The sequence below is a fragment of the Perca fluviatilis genome, chromosome 15, assembly GCF_010015445.1.
Source record: "Perca fluviatilis chromosome 15, GENO_Pfluv_1.0, whole genome shotgun sequence".
Taxonomy (NCBI): Eukaryota; Metazoa; Chordata; class Actinopteri; order Perciformes; family Percidae; genus Perca; species Perca fluviatilis.
Window position 1 is genome coordinate 28,794,050 of NC_053126.1, and position 17,842 is coordinate 28,811,891.

A 17,842-nucleotide genomic window follows, 5' to 3' on the forward strand; every position below is an offset into this window, starting at 1 on the left:
GTTCAAGGGGGCCGAATACTTTCGCAAGGCACTGTATAAACGATGTAATGCTGTATATTGGAGATGTGTTGCACAAATGTCTAAAAGTCTAAGCATCTGTCCCTATTCAAATAAGCATGAAAATGAAATGAAAAATGTAACTTCCATATGACATGAACATGTCTCAGCAGCAACAGGCTTGTGAGTAGTTGTTTTATGCTTACAAAATAAATCTCTCACAAAATCAGCAAATTCTACTCGCTTGTACAGAAATGAAAAAAAATCTTGTGTTTGACATTGTGGATAGACATTGTAGAGTGTAGGTGCCTTAAGTCCTGTGTGAATCGGGCTTCAGACAGCAGACTTGTAAAGAAGGGCCTGTATTAAAGTCCAACCTAATGACCATGTGTTCCTCAGCCTCGTGTATGGGGGCTCCAGGTCGTCCCACCCAGACTCCGAGCTGCTCCACCGGCAGACCTACGGCACCCCCCATCCCCTCCAGGGCTATGCAACGAACCACCACCCAGGAAGCTCCAGACAGGGAGGGGCCTGGGGTGCTGCTGGACGATCGCTTGGTAAGGACTCATTGGATGGTATATGTGTAGAAATACAAATCTAGAAATACTGTATTTCTTTCTATGTATAGTGCAGTCTGTAGTGTGGTTGGGTATCGTTTTGGATTTTAATGATTCTGATTCTGCATATCGGCGGGTCTTGAGGTCCTGTCCTGTAGCTGAGAGTGGATGTCAACCCTGGGGTAGACTCCTGACCTAATGCATCTACACTTCTGACGTGACCATACTCAACACACACTACTGCCTCAACACACTTCTTCTATGGACGTTGTAATAACCCCTATTTTTCCACAGGGCGCATCTGTGCTGTAGAGACGGTGAGCGTTGTCGGAAGTTAGCGCAGCGGCTGCGAGAGGAAAACGAGACGGCAAAGACGATGTAAAGACAGTTAAGAAAGAACAATAAAACAGCAAGCTTCTTAAGACACGGTGGCTTCATCTGTCGGTAAAGCGAAGGCTGTTACAACGTGGACACTGCAGTGCACACAGGCTGTCACGCACACAGCACACATCCACTTGCCTGTTCAAGTTCCAAACCAGCCAGGAATATCAAAGGTCTCTGGCAATAAAAAATACACACATCTTATGTCCAGGCCTACTTACTGAGAACCTAATGTCACCGAAGAATGATAACCAAATGTGGACTCATACAAAGCTTTTTTATGATAAATTTGATTATAGATTAAAACTTGATCAGCCGTCTCATCCCTCAGGTTCTTTAGCCATGACAATGCATCAGGGCTGCACCATTGTGGTCAAAATAATAATCGCAATTATTTTGATTGATACTTAGATCTCGATTGTTTACCATAATTGATTTTAGAGACTGTATTGCACTTTCACATTTAAATAAACAAAGCAGTGCTTTCACTTCCATTTAGTGCTACATTCCAGCTAATGTACAAGTCTTTGCATCAAAGTAAGTAGAGCTGGACCCGAATATTCGACCATTCGTCGTTCGTTGGGTAGGTATTCAGTTTCTAATTTAGGGGTTTGGATATTGTTTGTTTGTTTTTTTCTTTAATAGTGTAGAATAACAGAATCCTTAAAAATGAATGTCTTTAATTAAACCGAAAGGCACGTGCTGCAGCGCAGGGTTTCCATTTCTGCTCTGCTCTTTACTGTCATTTACTGTTGCGTTTCCCTTCTCACACGCGCACACACACACACACGTTGCACAGCAGTGTCGGCTTGTCAGTCAGCTAACTTGTTGCTCTCTCTACCAATATTAGCTGCTCTGTTTAAAAAAGGTCAGGCTGAAGCTACATCTACACTGCTTTGTTTTGGTTTTAAGCGCCGTTTTAGCCAAAAACAATCTCTATACACGCCACATAATATCTCATGACCATTCATGTATACTGGGCACATGCGTGCCGGTGTAAACAGGAAGCTCCGCCGATGGTAGTTGCCGTTATAGTTACCTTTTACTATGGAGGAAGAGCAGCAATGGCGAAAAATAGGACAAGAGATTTCTTCTTCTTTGTTTGGACCGACGACGAGCTAGAACTGTTACTGAAAGTAACACGTGACTACAAGGCGGCAGAAAACGCAGACTGGGAGTCTGTCTGACGTTACTCTGTGGTTGAAAATCATGGATGTAGAAGTTCAAAAAACATACTTTGGAGAAAGAACAACAATGGTGAAAAGTAACACCAGGGATGTGGAACTGTTACTGAAACGGATGGCACAGTGCTACATCATGTGCAGAGTGTGAGTGTTTCCCGATGCCCGTCCTGTGCCGTGGTGGCATGTGCCAAACAGCTGGTTACAGTGGAATATAAATAAAGGGTAGGGTGATAAATCTGTAAGGTCTCAACCACTTAGCTCGTATATTTTTAACAGCTGTGCCAATCACAGTGTTGCATGATGAAAATGGTTCACCAAAGGAGAAGAGACACCAGCCATCTGTCCAGATATGGAAATAATATTAATGTCTGGATGGAGCAGACAGGCAGGATGTTAATGCATTGCTTCACTGTGTAAAATCTCTGTTTTCTGTTCTTGGTTTTATTTTGCAACACAGTGACCTACTTAGAAATTGTGACTCTGTTTTATGCAACAATAAAAGTATTTCAATAAAAACAGAAAGAAAAGTTTGAAAGAGAGATGTTTTTTTGAACTGTTTACATGATGATTGTATGATCTATGATATGATTTTATATGAATTAAGTGAGGGTTGTGGTTTTTTGCCAGGCCTCTCGGGGCTATTTGACGCCAGCCTCCACCATGCCAGCCCAACGGGTCCTGACCCCTCCGTCATGAATCTGATTTCAGCTCTGGAGTCGCGGGGGCCACAGCCACCACCCTCTGCTTCCTCCCTCCTCTCTCAGTTTCGCTCTCCCTCTTGGCAGACTGGTGAGTGTCAACCTGTTAGGGTAATGCTACACTTGAAAAAAAGAATCCTCATATGACATTAGTTCTTTTTACTATTGAAATGCTACTACTATTTCTAGATAATTCATACATGTACTGAATAATTTGCATTCATTTAATTTGCAAAAAGTTTGTAGTCTCAAACAGAAAATTTGCTAATTTGTTCAATGTGAGTAGTGCCTTGCATTTGCCAACACTGTCCATGTGATGTTGTGTCCTGTAGCAATGCATACACCGGCCCCAGCGGAGCTCTTTATTTCAGGGCCACTTCCTGGTTCCAGCTCTTTCCCCTCTTCCTCAGCCCTCTCTGCATACCAGCATCCTGGCTCCTTCTCTGGACGATCTTTCACTCCCTCACTATCCCTGCAGGACACGCCTACATTTAGCCCGACTTCCAACAGTTTGCTATCCCCCCATGATCCCCTGCTGCACATCAAAACACCCTCCCAGGCCAGCTTGGGCTTTGATCGCTTGCTGTCTTCCCAGAGTGCCACCTACCGGGGGTCCCAGGAGCCCCCGGCCCCTCCTCAGACCCAAGCCCCTCCCACCTCCTCCAGTTGTCACCTGTCCCCTTCCCAGTTCAACATATTGTCCTCCCAGCTCCACAACCAGTCCTCCCAGCTCTATAATGCCTCCATGTTCTCTTCCACAGCAGCCCTGCTGCCCACGCCCCCCCCTCCTCCCCAGCCTCCTCCAGAGAGGGCAGCGTCCCGGCAGGACAGTGTGATCAAACATTACCAACGCTCGTCCCCAGCTCAATCCGCAGCACTACCCCCACAGCAATATGTCAGCTGTGGGGGGTCATCGAGCTACCAGCAGATAGCCAGTCACCACCGGCATTCTGGAGTGTCCTGCAGTCCCCTGGGGGAGCAGAGCCCATCCTCTGACCCCAAGCCCTCACCACGGTTGGAATCCAAGACTTATCAACCTATTATCCAAACCCCCTACACATCCTCATCCTCCAGCTCCTCAGCCCCCTCCTCATCTGGCACTAAGGGAGCCAAGAGTTCCAGCTCCAGCAGCGGCTACTCCTCTTCAGGCTCAGCATCATCTTCTTCCCGTACTCCACACACTCCACCATCAGCCTCCTCCACTTCCTCTTCTTCCTCTTCTAACTCCAAGACAAACACTGGCTCCTTGTCTGTTCCCTCTTGCCAGCAGCCCCCAGCTCAGTCAGCACCGGCACCACCTTCTCTACCGGTGGTGTCATCCAATCTTGTTCAACAGCCAGCACCCAAACAATGCCTCTCCACTTATGGCTCTCCGCCTCTGGCCAAATCCAGCACAGGCCTACCAGACCAGCCCCCTCTCCAGCAACATGTCCAGTCCTACTCTCCCAACCAGCCTCCATCTACACACATGACCCAGTCTTATGGAGGCTTTAACTCCCCTCATGCCCAGGACCTGAGCTCTAGAGGGAAGACCTTCACTGCTACAGGCTCAGGAGGACGCTCGTTTTCTGCAGAGATAGTCTTTGGGGACTCAAGCTTTGGCTCAACCTCTCTTAGGAGAGCAGGCAGTCCTTCCTTAGGGTATGGGAGTGCTGGAGGATCAGCAGTAAGTGGACCTGTATCAGGAGCTGCTGCACTTGGCAGTGGAGTTGGATCTGCAGGATCAGGAAGCGGATCTGCTGGGGTTGGTAATGAAGGCAGCAGCTCTTACCACCTGCCTGAGTCTAGTCCCTCGCCCTCCATCAATTCTACTATTGGTTGCACTGGATTGCACTCTCCTGCCTCTGCTCGCCCTGCACAGTCCCCTGGAGGCTCAGGGGCCACTAAATACTTGTCCACCATTCTCTCGCCTGCTTTTATGTCCCCACCACAAGGTTTCCCTGATACACGGCAAGTGCAGAGCCAGTCCTTCCACACAACACCACCTAAGCCAAAAACCGAGACCAACATGCTGGGAGTTGAGCGTTCCCAAGATGAGGAAGAGGATGACGATGATTTCCTCATCCACCACTTACTACATTCCCAGAGCTCAAATCCCCATCCTTCCCAGCATCACCCACCTCCTCATCAGTTACCCCAGCCGCTGCCACAAGCTAGGGATGGGGAAGGCAAGGGGGTGACCTATGACATTAACAAGATCTCAGAAGAGCGCTACCACCTTCAGAGTGTTATTCGTACCAATAACGTCACCAGCAGTTCAGGTCCTGGAACAGCAATTGGTGATGCAGCAAGTGGTTTGAACACTCAGTTGGAAATATCACGGAAGGAACAGCAGGAGGCCAAATCAAAGTTGACCATATCAAAGTCCGCTGCTGGAGGGGTCACTGACTCCCTTTCCCACTCCCATCAACAACAGCATGACTCCTTGGGCTCTGTGGTCCATTATGGAAGAGAGGACCCCTACACAATGCACTCCCATCACACCTCACACTTGTCCTCACACTCTCAGCAACACTCTCAGCATCCCCAAGTCTCCCAGCATTCTCGGCACAGTCAACACACTGGACACACACAGCACTCTCAAAATACTCAGCACAGCCATCCCCTTTCCCACTCTCACAGCCACCCTCACATGGAGCTGAAGAAGCCTTCAGATGAAAATGACAATGCCTACTTGTGTAACACACCAGATGTGCAGCAGGCTCGACAAAGCCAGGTCCCCCTTGCCCTGATAGATTCACCGCAAGACCCTCCCCAGCAAACTCACATGCTACAATCTGTCCTTTCTCATACCACTAGCACTAAGATAGACCCCCAGCAAGCCCCTCCACAGCAGCTGCAGCAGCATCCTTTGAGCCAGCAGGCCATGATGGGTTCAGCTGGAGGAGCAGGGCCTGCCATGGTGGAATCCCACCCACAGAACCAGCCCTCGCAGTTGCAACTCCAACTCCAGACCCAGGTTATTGATACCCACTACAGCCTTGGAGTCCAGCCAAGAGATCAAACCCGAGCCAGTCAGAACTCAGTGTCTCCGCTAGACATACTAGACCAATCTCTTTCCCGGACGAACAGCAGAGGTAGTGGAGGAGCTCTGGACAGAGCAGGAGTTGGGGTGACTGGAGGGGAGGGAGGTGGTGGAGACAGACATAGACAGCAGCACAGACTAACACCCCACCACCATCCCCAACAATCAGCCTCAGATCTCCATGACTTCCTCTCTGAACCAGATTTAGGCTTGACCACCCCCTCCCACCTGCACCACCTCAACCAGCCTCAGGCCCATGCCCACCCCCATGCCCACCATCAACAGCAAGCACACACTCACCATCAACTGGCACACTCGCAGTTAGCTCACCCACACTCCCACCGGATGACAGCAAATATGGGAACCCCCCAACAACAGCAGCAGCCCCAACAAAGAGAGCCTGAAACTCTGTCCCACTCCCAGTTAGACCAGCTCAAACAGCTCCAGTTTCAAACATTAAGCCCAGTGGGTAAAGTAGGACAAAATCATGGCCCGCAGCAACAGCATCGGTTTGCACCTCTAACATCCATCTGCTTTCCAGACTCTCTTTTACACGATGAAGACCGCACTTTCTTTCCTGAGATGGAGGACATGTTTTGTTCAGCTGATTACAAGTCGAGCTGTGTGGAGAATTCTGGGGCAGGACAGGCTGCTCAAGAAAGCCTTACCCAGGGCCATGGGCAGGGGCAAGAGGGTATGGAAGCCTTAAAAACAGGAGGTTCTAGAGAGGGCTATGATATGGTTGGTCATCACAGTGATCAAGGCTATGGACATTATTGCCACAGCCTTCCAGGAACAGGAAATGGCAATCTACACTTAGACCTTGACTCTACGAAGACCCACGAGCTTCCCTCTACTGTGAATACTGACCAGCTTGGCCTCATCCAATCCCAAACACCCAACATGGGGCTGAGTTCAGCAGATCAAGGGGATGGCTCGGTCAACAAGATGATGGGAGCTGTAGGAGTGGGTGGAAGTTCAAATACAACTGGTCTGACCTCGCCTATATTTTGTTCTTCTCGGCCCAAGAAACTGTTGAAAACCAGCTCATATCATTTGCTTAAACAGCGGCGTGAGCCACAACCTCAAACAAAGAAAAACTATGCGCAGGAGTACGAATTTGAGGACGATGAGGATAAAGTTGATGTTCCAGCTGATATTCGCCTAACCAGTCGACGCCTTCCTGACCTACTCCCTGACTTGGTCTCTAGTTGTAGAAAGGCTAGTGGGGCATCAGGAGTAAGTGGGCTCAGTCCACTGATGGGGGACATGGACTTCTGCCACCCCTCCAGCTACTCTTCCCCTGGACACCCTCCACATATCCTCCCCCACTATGGCCCTAAGAAAAGAGGCAGGAAACCAACTAAACCAAAACGTGAAGGCCCTCCTCGCCCACGAGGTAGACCGCGCATACGTCCTCTTCCAGAGCCTCCCTACTGCAGGGGACTGATGGGATCGGTGCCTGGAGAAAGTAGAAGGGGTCGCGGGCGTGGTCGAGGACGAGGAAGGCGGGAGGAAGGATTTGTTGAAATGCATCAAGACATGAACAAAGCACAAAACCTTGCATATCAGCAGCAGCAGCAGCATCAGCAGCAACCGTTCAGCCAACAGCAGCATCTCCAACAGCATCCACATGAACAGCACAGACAGCAGGCAGACCTCCACCAAGCACCACACCAACAGCAACAACAGCATCACCTGCATCATCATCAACAACAACAACAGCAGCAGCAGCAGCAGCAGCAGCATGTTTCCTGTCCTCACCACCAACCGCATCATCAACAGCATCATCATCATCAACAACAACAGCAACCATCCCAGCTGCAGCAAGATCCAATCACACCTATCAAGGTAACAGTGAAAAGAACAGATAATCTGTTGGTTTTGCCTGTCTTTAGCTTCAGGGCCCTATTTTAACGATCTAAGCGCACAGCGTGAAGTGCATGGCGCAGGTGCGTTTAGGGCGTGTCCAAATTCACTTTTGCTAGTTTGACGGCGGAAAAAAGGGTCCGTGCGCCGGGAGCATGGTTCAAAAGGGTTGTACTTGGTGTTTTCATTAATTCATAGGTGAGTTTTGGGCGTAACATGCAGTAAACCAATCAGCCCTTTAAAAGCCAGGCGCGTTTGGACCTTGGCGCATTGCTATTATGATGGCGGATTTGCACCGTAATATTTTTATTTGTAATCTTTTGCATGTTTGTGTGCTGCACTTCCCTGTGTGTGTGTGTGTGTGTAACAAGCATAGCGTGCGCGGGCCGTGCATAAGCCATAGGCGCATTTTACTAATGCGCTGTTAAATAACAATGAAATGCTGCGCTATTGACTTCGGACCAGGTTTTTGTTGGTCAATGGCGCGATCACTTCCCGCTGCCTCAAGATAGCGATACGCCAAGAATGCACCTGAACACTAGCCTGGATGCCAGCCGAACTTAGCCCCGCCCACAACATTTCAGGTCGGGAAGTTCGGTCTGGACTTGATCCGTTGTGGAGCATCTATGCTCGAACCAGAGCTGTTCGGACCAATCAAATTGTCAGGGCGGGCTTTATACGATGATGGACAGATGATGAACAGTAACGTAATCAACCACGTCACCAAAGAGCGCTTCTGGTTGAATTTGTTTACAACAAAGATGGCTGCCATCGCGTCTGTTATAGAAGATGTCGACAGCGCATTCATTTTAAAAGAGGACCAGAGAACTGCGATCACGCATGTACGGTATACACATTGCCACACCCGTCCACACGACACGGAAACTGCCACCACTGCCTTTGCTCTGTCGAAGCCTGCTTTGACTTGCAGCTTCTGTGACGTCTGTCTGCGTTGCTCTGATTGGTTGCAGGTCTATCCAATTGAGTGCAGAGGCATTTTGTTTCCTGGTTCGGTTGGAACACGCCCCATAACCACAGCCCAAAGGAGCAGCATCAGACTCATATTCTGACTAGAATCTGAGTATGATGACGTCAGGCTACCTGAACACACCTCTCCTTAAGACCAGCACGCCCATGGGCGCAAAGATGCGCGCAGGTGCATTTGCTATTTAAACGACGTGGGCGCTGAACGGGAAATTGACGACTGCGTCGGTCTTAAACTAGCAAAGACACTTGCGTTGGGCTTTGCGCTGCGCCGGGTGCAAGATATGGCCATCAGTGTTAATTCATTGCTGTGTGCATTAAGATTGAACCCAAATATATCACTCTGAGTCTTCTGGGGACAGTGAGGACAAATTTGCTCTTTTAACTAGGAATTAGGGTCAACAAATAGACTTAAGCTCTCTAGTTGATGACTATCTCAAGTAAAATGAATTTGGTATCCCGGATAGATTAATGCTTTATTTAATGCTAGCAGATTCAAGCGGAGCAACAGCAGAATATCCAAATGATTATTGCTTGTCTTAAAAAGCTGTAGCAGGCCACAGATTGCTATATCTACATGTTTTTCTTTACAGTTGTCAGCAGGTTTAATTGATTGATACAATGAAAATGGCTCTTAGCTTATAGATAGCATAAAGGTAGTGCGGCTCTCTTTAAGGTTTAAAAATAGTAAGTCTTTAGTTTTGTGCAACTGTTTAAGGATCCCATGAATATATAAAATAGAGACTCACTGATGTCCAGGCAGTTAGAGAGAGAGGGTGTGATCAATTAGTAGTTCAGGAAGATTGTTTTTAATATGTGTGCGATAAATTTAGACTAGTGGAAAATATTTCTTTGAAACCAAGCCCTGAGTGGTTTTAACACAATCGGCATTAATGGCTCATTTTGTAGATATCCAAGTGAGCCAATCTACAGTAACGATGATATACAGTAACAAATGTTGTATACTGCTATATATGCTGAAAGTCCTTCTGAATGTCTTCCATCCAATCTGTCTGTCTGTCAGATCAAACTGCCCGTTCCCAGCATGCCTCCATCAGAATCGATGTTGAGGACGGACTCACTGTCCAGCACCGAGCCGGTTCTGTCTGACGGATCTGTGGGGTCGGCACCATCTCTGGGCCTGAGTCCTGGACCCAGCGCTGCCATGGACAGCAGCACGAGTGAGGTGAACCAGACTCAAGACCAGATGATGAAGCATCAGCAGAAAGCTGAAGAGGTAAAATAGTATACAGTGTTGTTCTGTCTGCTCATTAGTTGCACTGGCAAAGCTCCTTTTGATAGATGCTAAACTTGTCTTTGTTGTTAACGTGTAAATGTATTTGTAATCATTTCAATGCCAAGTATTACAATTTCCAATGGTTTAAAGGATGGTGAGTACCTTACAGGAATTCATTGCAGATTTGACCGAATTTGGACAGACTGGCACTGTGCGATGTGTGACTAGCAGTTTGATAGGACATACGACAGATTTTTTTTATTGTTTTGTGGTTTTCACAGTATCTAAAAAGGTAACAATATGTATGACTTGCTGTTCTGTTTGTCAGTCAACATGTCTATTCTTACTGTTTTTCATGTTTTGTCTCACGCTTCATGAAAAGCCTGAAAATGACAACGAATGCAAAGAAAAAACTTTAATATAATAACTTTATTTGTATAGGTGCCCACTTTGTAAATCAGTGCACTCGCACCATGCACTTTTATGTCCCTGCACCGATGCTCACTGTGAATTTTCCCATCCCTAATGTAGTATCATGTAGGCTGCTTGTCTGAGCTCTGTCACTTTCTTCTTGATGCCAGGGTGTGAGGGAGAAGGAGCTGCAAATATGAAGAAGGGGCTGCAGAGGACCTGTGCACGACAGCTTGAACTATTTGTTCGTGTTAGAAGGAAATGAAGCTGCCCCTCAGCAACAGTCAAATATAGTCTTCTGTTTCTGCAGTCAGTATTTTGACTGTGAAGTGACACCTTCCATTTCCAAGTCAAAGTCAAACATATACATTTTAGTTAGTCAAGCCAGTTAGTGTTTGAATAGTTCTCCTCTATTTGTGCCAGCTCTGTATTCCAGCACATTAGCTTTTACATTAACCAGGGACTGAGGAGTCTGAAGGACTCAGAACTTAACAAAACCTAGACCCCCATTTAAGAAAAATGAAGCAGGGCAGTGACCCTTAATACACAAGACAGAGTTTCAACTGAGCATGGGTTAAGAACTGATGCAGTAGAGACTTGAGGGACTCACAAGGTTGTGTGGTAATTCTCTGCTATCCTTTCAAGTGACTTTATCTGAACTGACATGATGCCACCCCAGCACGAAATCCTCAAGATAACTGGCATCTGTGAACGTCTCGAAAGGGATGACATTACATTGTTGTACACGAAGAAAGAAATGTCAACCGTATACCGAACACGCTCTCTGAAGAAGTTGGAGCTAACCTTTGCTGAACCGATTTCTGACAGCCCCCTTTTTTTCCTCTACTGTTCGCCCAGGTGACGTGGAAGAAAGAAGTGGACGATCAGCTGAATCCTGAAGCCTGGGCTGCTGTGCACAAGCTCTCCAGTTCAGTAAGTTGCTTCACACCCTCTCCGCAAAAAAAACGAGCAAAGACACATAGTTTCATATATAATTTATACCTCATCCCTTTAAGCTCTGGTAGAGGGAGCAACGCATTTTTACCTTCAAATACCTGGGCAAAATGCTACCTTTTTACCAGGCTTCTTGCACACCTGAGGTGTGCAAGAAGCCTGATAAAAAGGTAGCATTTTGCCCAGGTATTTGCTAAAACTAATTATTATTATTATTATTATTATTATTTAGTGGTGTAGTTCAGTGGAGCAAAAACACAGCGTTTTCATTTTCAGTCATGTTCTTGTGATTTGAGGTTTGGAGGAGAAGGAGGTTATAGTTGACTGACAGCCAGTTCTTTCTGACTGACAAAAGAGAGAAGAGAGAGAGAGAGAGAGAGAGAGAGAATAAGAGAGAGAGATGGCTGTTACCAAGGCAGCTGTTGCCACGGTTACTACTGTGTTCAGTGCAGAAGCCTTGCTGCCACCTGCTGTCTGTTCAGCTTGGTTACCGACAGCCTCGCGTGTCCAGGGCTTGGATTTGTTGAACTGTTTAGCGTGACATTTTGAGTAAGTCCCAACCCTTCACTTTTTTTTTATTCCTTACAAATTTAAGATAAAAGACGCTCTTAAATGTACGGATGAACAAATGTATCGGGGGAATTGAGGAAACGCGTGTCCGTATTTGGAAACATCAAAAAATGTGGCAGACCAGCCAGTAGTAAATGCATATATCCCATATCTTACACATTTTGAACAGAAATCGGCCATTTTGAAAGAGATTTCACTTGTTATTATCATAAAGCATGTAGAGCTGATACTACTATATCACTTCATTAAGTATTCAACAGAAAAATAACCTGCAACTTATTTGAAATAATTGCTTAGAATTAATGAATCATTCATTTATTTTCCTGGTCCAGCTTTTCTTTTCTCATGTGATGGTAAACTGAAGGTTTTGGACATAACACAATGTTTGATTACATAATGTTAGACTTTTTCATTGACCAAACGATTGGTAAATGAATTCAGAAATTAATAATTTGAATTGAGAATGACATTTTTTTTCTGTCCGAGCCCGGCCCTCGTCCGACAGAGCAGTAATCGAGCCTTGCCCGAACCCGACAGGCATTAAGATATGTATGTCCAAGCCCGACACCGTTAAAATCAAATTTTTTTTTCCTCATACTAATGACACGTGTACGTTTGTTTGTGTGGAAAACTTGCTTTTATTAAGCAACTGTAGGAAGGCCTTCGGAAAGGTCAACAGATGAGCGCATCGGCGCACATCTGTTGACACGTCACAGCTACGTGAACAAATTTCCGCACACAGGAAGACGGATGTTAGGGTAATATTTAAAATGTATTTTAATAAAAAAAAAAAACCTTTGCATCAAGTGAAACAGGCCCATTGGCTAGCTACATAAGAACTAGGGGTGGTACGGTTCACAAAACCCACGGTTCGGTTCGTATCACGGTTTTAGGGTCACGGTTTTCGGTTCTGTACGGTTCTTGTTATTTTTTCTTTTAATCTTTAACACTCCAGAAATATACTTCAGCATATGATATATAGCTAAAATTAGCATATTGAATGCATGTTGCACAAAACATGCACACAGTGGCAGTTCTATATATTGTTTTATTTCATCATAGGTACCATGAAATCCAAAATGTTCCCACACACCAGACTATAAACGACGCTGGCGCATCCTCCAGCTCTGGGCAGCCTCTCTCCCACTGGACATTTCTGCATGTGACGTGACGTGACCTGCAGCGGCACCCCACTCCACTTGAGGAGCGGTCGGCTCGGTGTCTCTCAAAATCTGACGAAAATCTTTTAAACTGACCTTTGTCGATCTGAAATGAAGACAGATTCAGCAACGGCCTATGCACGGCCTATTTCTCGCTTAAAATGTTTTCAGAAACACGTTTCGGTGAACTTTTTTAGTACAATATGAGATCGTATTCTGAACGAGTACACACACGCTCCGAACCGAGACTAGCGAACCGAGCGGTTCGGGTGTTTTTTCATGAACCGTACCACCCCTAATAAGAAGCTGTTTTAAATTTCAAATGTTCAATGCCTTATCGCGCTGATGTGACCGAGCCCGACCCGAACCCGAACATCATTTCTAAATATCTGTCCGAACCCTGGCCTGGCCTGACGGGTCCCGTCGGGCTCGGTTCAGGTATCCATTCTAGTCTGAATAATGTTTTTTATTGGAGTGGCGTGATTTTGTCTGTCACTTCTAGATTGAGAAACAAGGGAAACTCCAGAGGGAACACCTGGACCTATATCACAGGACTAGCACCATTGTTTGTAGCTAAAAGCTGCACAGATCAATATTAGTTTGATATTAACAACAGGTCAAATGACTGTGTATAATGAAATTATGGAAAGGGGTCTCTGCTAATGATGAACTCATAGAGAATTATCAACAATCTGCAGTTCCCCTCAGCTCTGTCCTCCAGCTCTTTGTTTGGCTTTTACCATCTGCAACTTTACTGTTTGAGATCACTCTCACAACTCCAATCTAGTGTGTTTCCTGCAGTGGAGGAAGAAGTATTCACATTTACTTAAGTAAAAGTACTAATACCACATTGTAAAAAAATACTCTGTTACATGTAAAAGTCATCAGGAAAATGTGCTTAAAGTAGTAAAAGTAAAAAATACTCAATGCAGAGCAATCCTCCCATTGTAGAAAGTGTAAAAGATCCAACGTGTGTGTTTAATGGTCTAATCATTTCAGCTGGACTTGTAGGCCGTTAGATTGTTGGCTAGTTTCATTTAGAATAAAAAAATCTGAATTTATAAAACTACATGTGTTTTATGTGCAGAAATCTTAATGTGTGAACTAACCAAAGCTGTCAGATGAATGTAGCGGAGTAAAAAGTACAATATTTCGCTCTGAAATGTAGCGGAGTAGAAGTAGAAAGTGACATGAAAAGTACAAGTACCCTTTGGACTTACAGTACTGGAGTCAATGTACTTACAGTAGTTACATTCTAGCACTGGTTTCCTGCCGCAGTAGGCAGCTATTTCCATATCATCAAACAGTAGACAGACACTGTTAGAGAGCAGCCAACCAGCCACATAGTTCTCCTAGGAGTTGGTGAAGAGCAAAGCAGAGCTTAAAAAAAGAGGAGATATTGGACGCATTCTTCATTCATTCATTCATGCTTTGTGTGTGCTGGATGTGTCGATGGGCATCTGGTTGCTACCATGTCCCGCTGCCACCTAGTGGTAAAGGAAAGTCACTGCTATTGCTTTAAGGACCGATAAGTCCGGTAGGGTGAACATAGAGAGCAAATTACTAGTTGAAACGTGTGTACAGTGTACAGAGGAATACAGCTAACGACAAACAATGCCAGTGACGATATCCTAAAGCACTTATCAGCCATGAGGTCTTGCTCTTTTGCTTTTTGCAGGATGAAGAGAAGGCTTTCGACTTCAAACCTGGCTTCATGGCCTCTTTTTTGGACTTCCTGAAGACAGGCAGAAAGCAGCCGGGCCTTGATCAGGGACACGCTGGAGGTGAGCAGGAGTCCTCTCTGAAAGGAGGGATTAGGCCCTTATCCCCGCCTCCTCCCCAACTACCACCAACTCCTCCACAGCAGCAGCCTCCAGGAGCCTTCAGCGAGGGAGGGCCGGGAGGGGGGGCCCCGCTGGCTCTCAGCAGCTGCCCCAGTCCCTGCAAGCCCCTGGACGAGGAGCTGAAGGGGAACCTGGAGACCCTGCCGTCCTTCTCCTCCGACGAGGAGGAGGACTCAGTCAGCAAGAACCAGGACCTGCAGAAGAGCATCTCGTCGGCCATCTCGGCCCTCTATGACACCCCGCACTCGTTAGCTGCTGCCATGGCTTCTGCCATGGCCAAGGCCCCGCCCACCCCACAGGAGCCGCCACTCAGCCCCCCTCTCCCTGCCATGCCGCCCCTCATCCCCAGCGCGGAGAACAGAAAAGAGAAGGCGCTCACATACGCACAGGATCCCGTACAGGGCAAGGAAGAGCAACAGTTGGCCTCCCCAATGTCGGATGGAGAGAACACAGAGGAGAGGGAGGCTAGGCAAGGTGGAGAGGAGCAGAAGGAGAGAGGGGGGGAGACTGCAGACGGTGAAGAAATCGTGAGAGAACCACAGAATGTGCAGCAGGGAGCCCTGGAAGAGCAGGAAGAGGAGAAAAGGATGTCGGATATGCCGATTTTGGAGGTTGAAGGTAATTTATGTGTTGCTTCATCGGTCTGTTTTTACTGTTTGTTTGCCACATCTCCCCCGCCCCCCCCCTACAAAAAAAGATCATGTCTTGAAAGTTTTTTTTTGTAATTAACATTTTTTTAAACTAAATACAAAACATACAATTCGCAACATGAACATATAACCCCCCCCCTTTCAGACCAATTCTAAACAATCTAGGAGTCCCAATAGAAGCTAGTTTTAATATTCCTACAGATTCTGTCCCACTCCTCATCATCCAGTGTAATACTCCGATCCCTTTCCCATGTCTTTTTTAAGGGGGTTCTAGCTCCATCCCCCAGGTCCTGCATGAGCTTAGAATAATACCCAGAAGCCTCATGACCTTTTCCATATTTCAACAACCAACGACCAGTGGGCCTGATACCTTAAGTTAAAAACATAGTAATAATACATCTTTGGGCGACTCAAACCTCCTCTATTTATATATTTTATAATTTTTTTGTAATATATTAAATGTATCAAAAGTCAGTCAATTTTATTTGTATAGCAGCTTTCATTACACGTAAACCCAAAGTGCTTTACATTAAAAACAGCATACGCATTAAAACAAAGCATGAATAGAAATACGAATAGTGTGACCATACAACACAGACACACACACACACACACACACACACACACACACACACACACACACACACACACACACACACACACACACACACACATACAGTTATACAAAGTTAATTTGGATCAATTATTGATTAAAATCTCTTGTGATGTAAAAAGATAATATAGTTAGAAGTAATATACTGTGTATATACTGTAATATATATATTATATATATATAGTGCTGTCAGTTAAACGCGTTATTAACAGCGTTAACGCAAACCCATTTTAACGGCGTCAGTTTTTTTATCGCGAGATTAACGTTCTTTTTGGTCTAGCAAACTTTGTAGTTTTTTTCACATGCTGTTTGCAACAACTAGTAACGTTAGAAAAACTACAACACCACACCAGATCTAGCTAGAGAACAGGCACGCCGCACACACTTGTTTGGGCTTGCGAGCCGGCCAAAGAGTAGCAGGCTAACATTCCGTTTTGAGTGGATGGCGAGCGCGAGACGCCGAAATGGACGCCAATAAGATTGTGAATGGAAAGTTTACTTTTAAAAAGTTGCCAAATGGTTCCATTTACAAGACCAAAGTGATCTGTGCGTTTGGTCGTTGTGAACTGAGCTATCATCGCAGCACGTCCAGTCTGATATACCACTTGATGGCCGAGCACACAGCTGATGGCCGAGCACACAGCTGATGCCAATTCTCCCCGCCTTCGTCAAAGCCAGGTGACAAAAGCACAAAGCAAGCCGATCCACTTTTCCATTTTGATAAGAGCATTAAAATGAGAAAAAATAATGGGACAAAAAGAAAGAGACATTTAGAATAGATAAAAATGTGCGATTAATTGCGAGTTAACTATGACATTAATGCGATTAATCACGATTAAATATTTGAATCGTTTGACAGCACTAATTATATATATATATATATATATATATATAGTACAGGCCAAAAGTTTGGACACACCTTCTCATTCAATGAGTTTCCTTTTTATTTTCATGACTATTTACATTGTAGATTCTCACTGAAGGCATCAAAACTATGAATGAACACATGGAATTATGTACTTAACAAAAAAGTGTGAAATAACTGAAAACATGTCTTTTATATTTATTTTTTAATTTTAAAATCTTTTTTTTTTTTATTTTTTTTTCCTTAATAAGGGAAAAACTTCCACTAATTAACCCTGACAAAGCACACCTGTGAAGGTAAAACCATTTCAGGTGACTACCTCATGAAGCTCATTGAGAGAACAACGAGGGTTTGCAGAGTTATCAAAAAAGCAAAGGGTGGCTACTTTGAAGAATCTAAAATATAAGACATGTTTTCAGTTATTTCACACTTTTTGTTAAGTACATAATTCCATATGTGTTCATTCATAGTTTTGATGCCTTCAGTGAGAATCTACAATGTAAATAGTCATGAAAATATAGAAACACAATGAATGAGAAGGTGTGTCCAAACTTTTGGCCTGTACTGTATATATACTACTGTGTATAATTGCTGTGTGTGTGTGTGTGTGTGTGTGTGTGTGTCTAAGTATGGTGATAATACGGTATGGTCATGATGATACCGGTGGGGCCTCTGCTGATTCCCAGCCCTACTTTAAAACTTGCAGTTAACTTTCTAATCTCCCCCCCTCCCTCCCCCATCCTGTTTTTCAGATTCTCCATCAGGACCTGTGCTCGCCCCTGCACCTCCATCCCCATCCGTGTCCATCTCCCCCCTCGCCCCCCACCTTCTCCTCACCATCAC

The 17,842-nt window shown here is 45.5% G+C and overlaps 1 protein-coding gene across 1 annotated transcript in view; it reads left to right on the forward strand.

The window, feature by feature from the left end:
- Positions 1-17,842, forward strand: part of prr12b (proline rich 12b) — a 40,284-nt gene that overhangs the window by 12,185 nt on the left and 10,257 nt on the right. Inside the window, 7 exon segments of the mRNA XM_039825931.1 lie at positions 397-554; positions 2,747-2,908; positions 3,150-7,693; positions 9,720-9,932; positions 11,202-11,276; positions 14,706-15,482; positions 17,752-17,841. Of these exon segments, the coding sequence (XP_039681865.1) occupies positions 397-554; positions 2,747-2,908; positions 3,150-7,693; positions 9,720-9,932; positions 11,202-11,276; positions 14,706-15,482; positions 17,752-17,841 (6,019 nt within the window).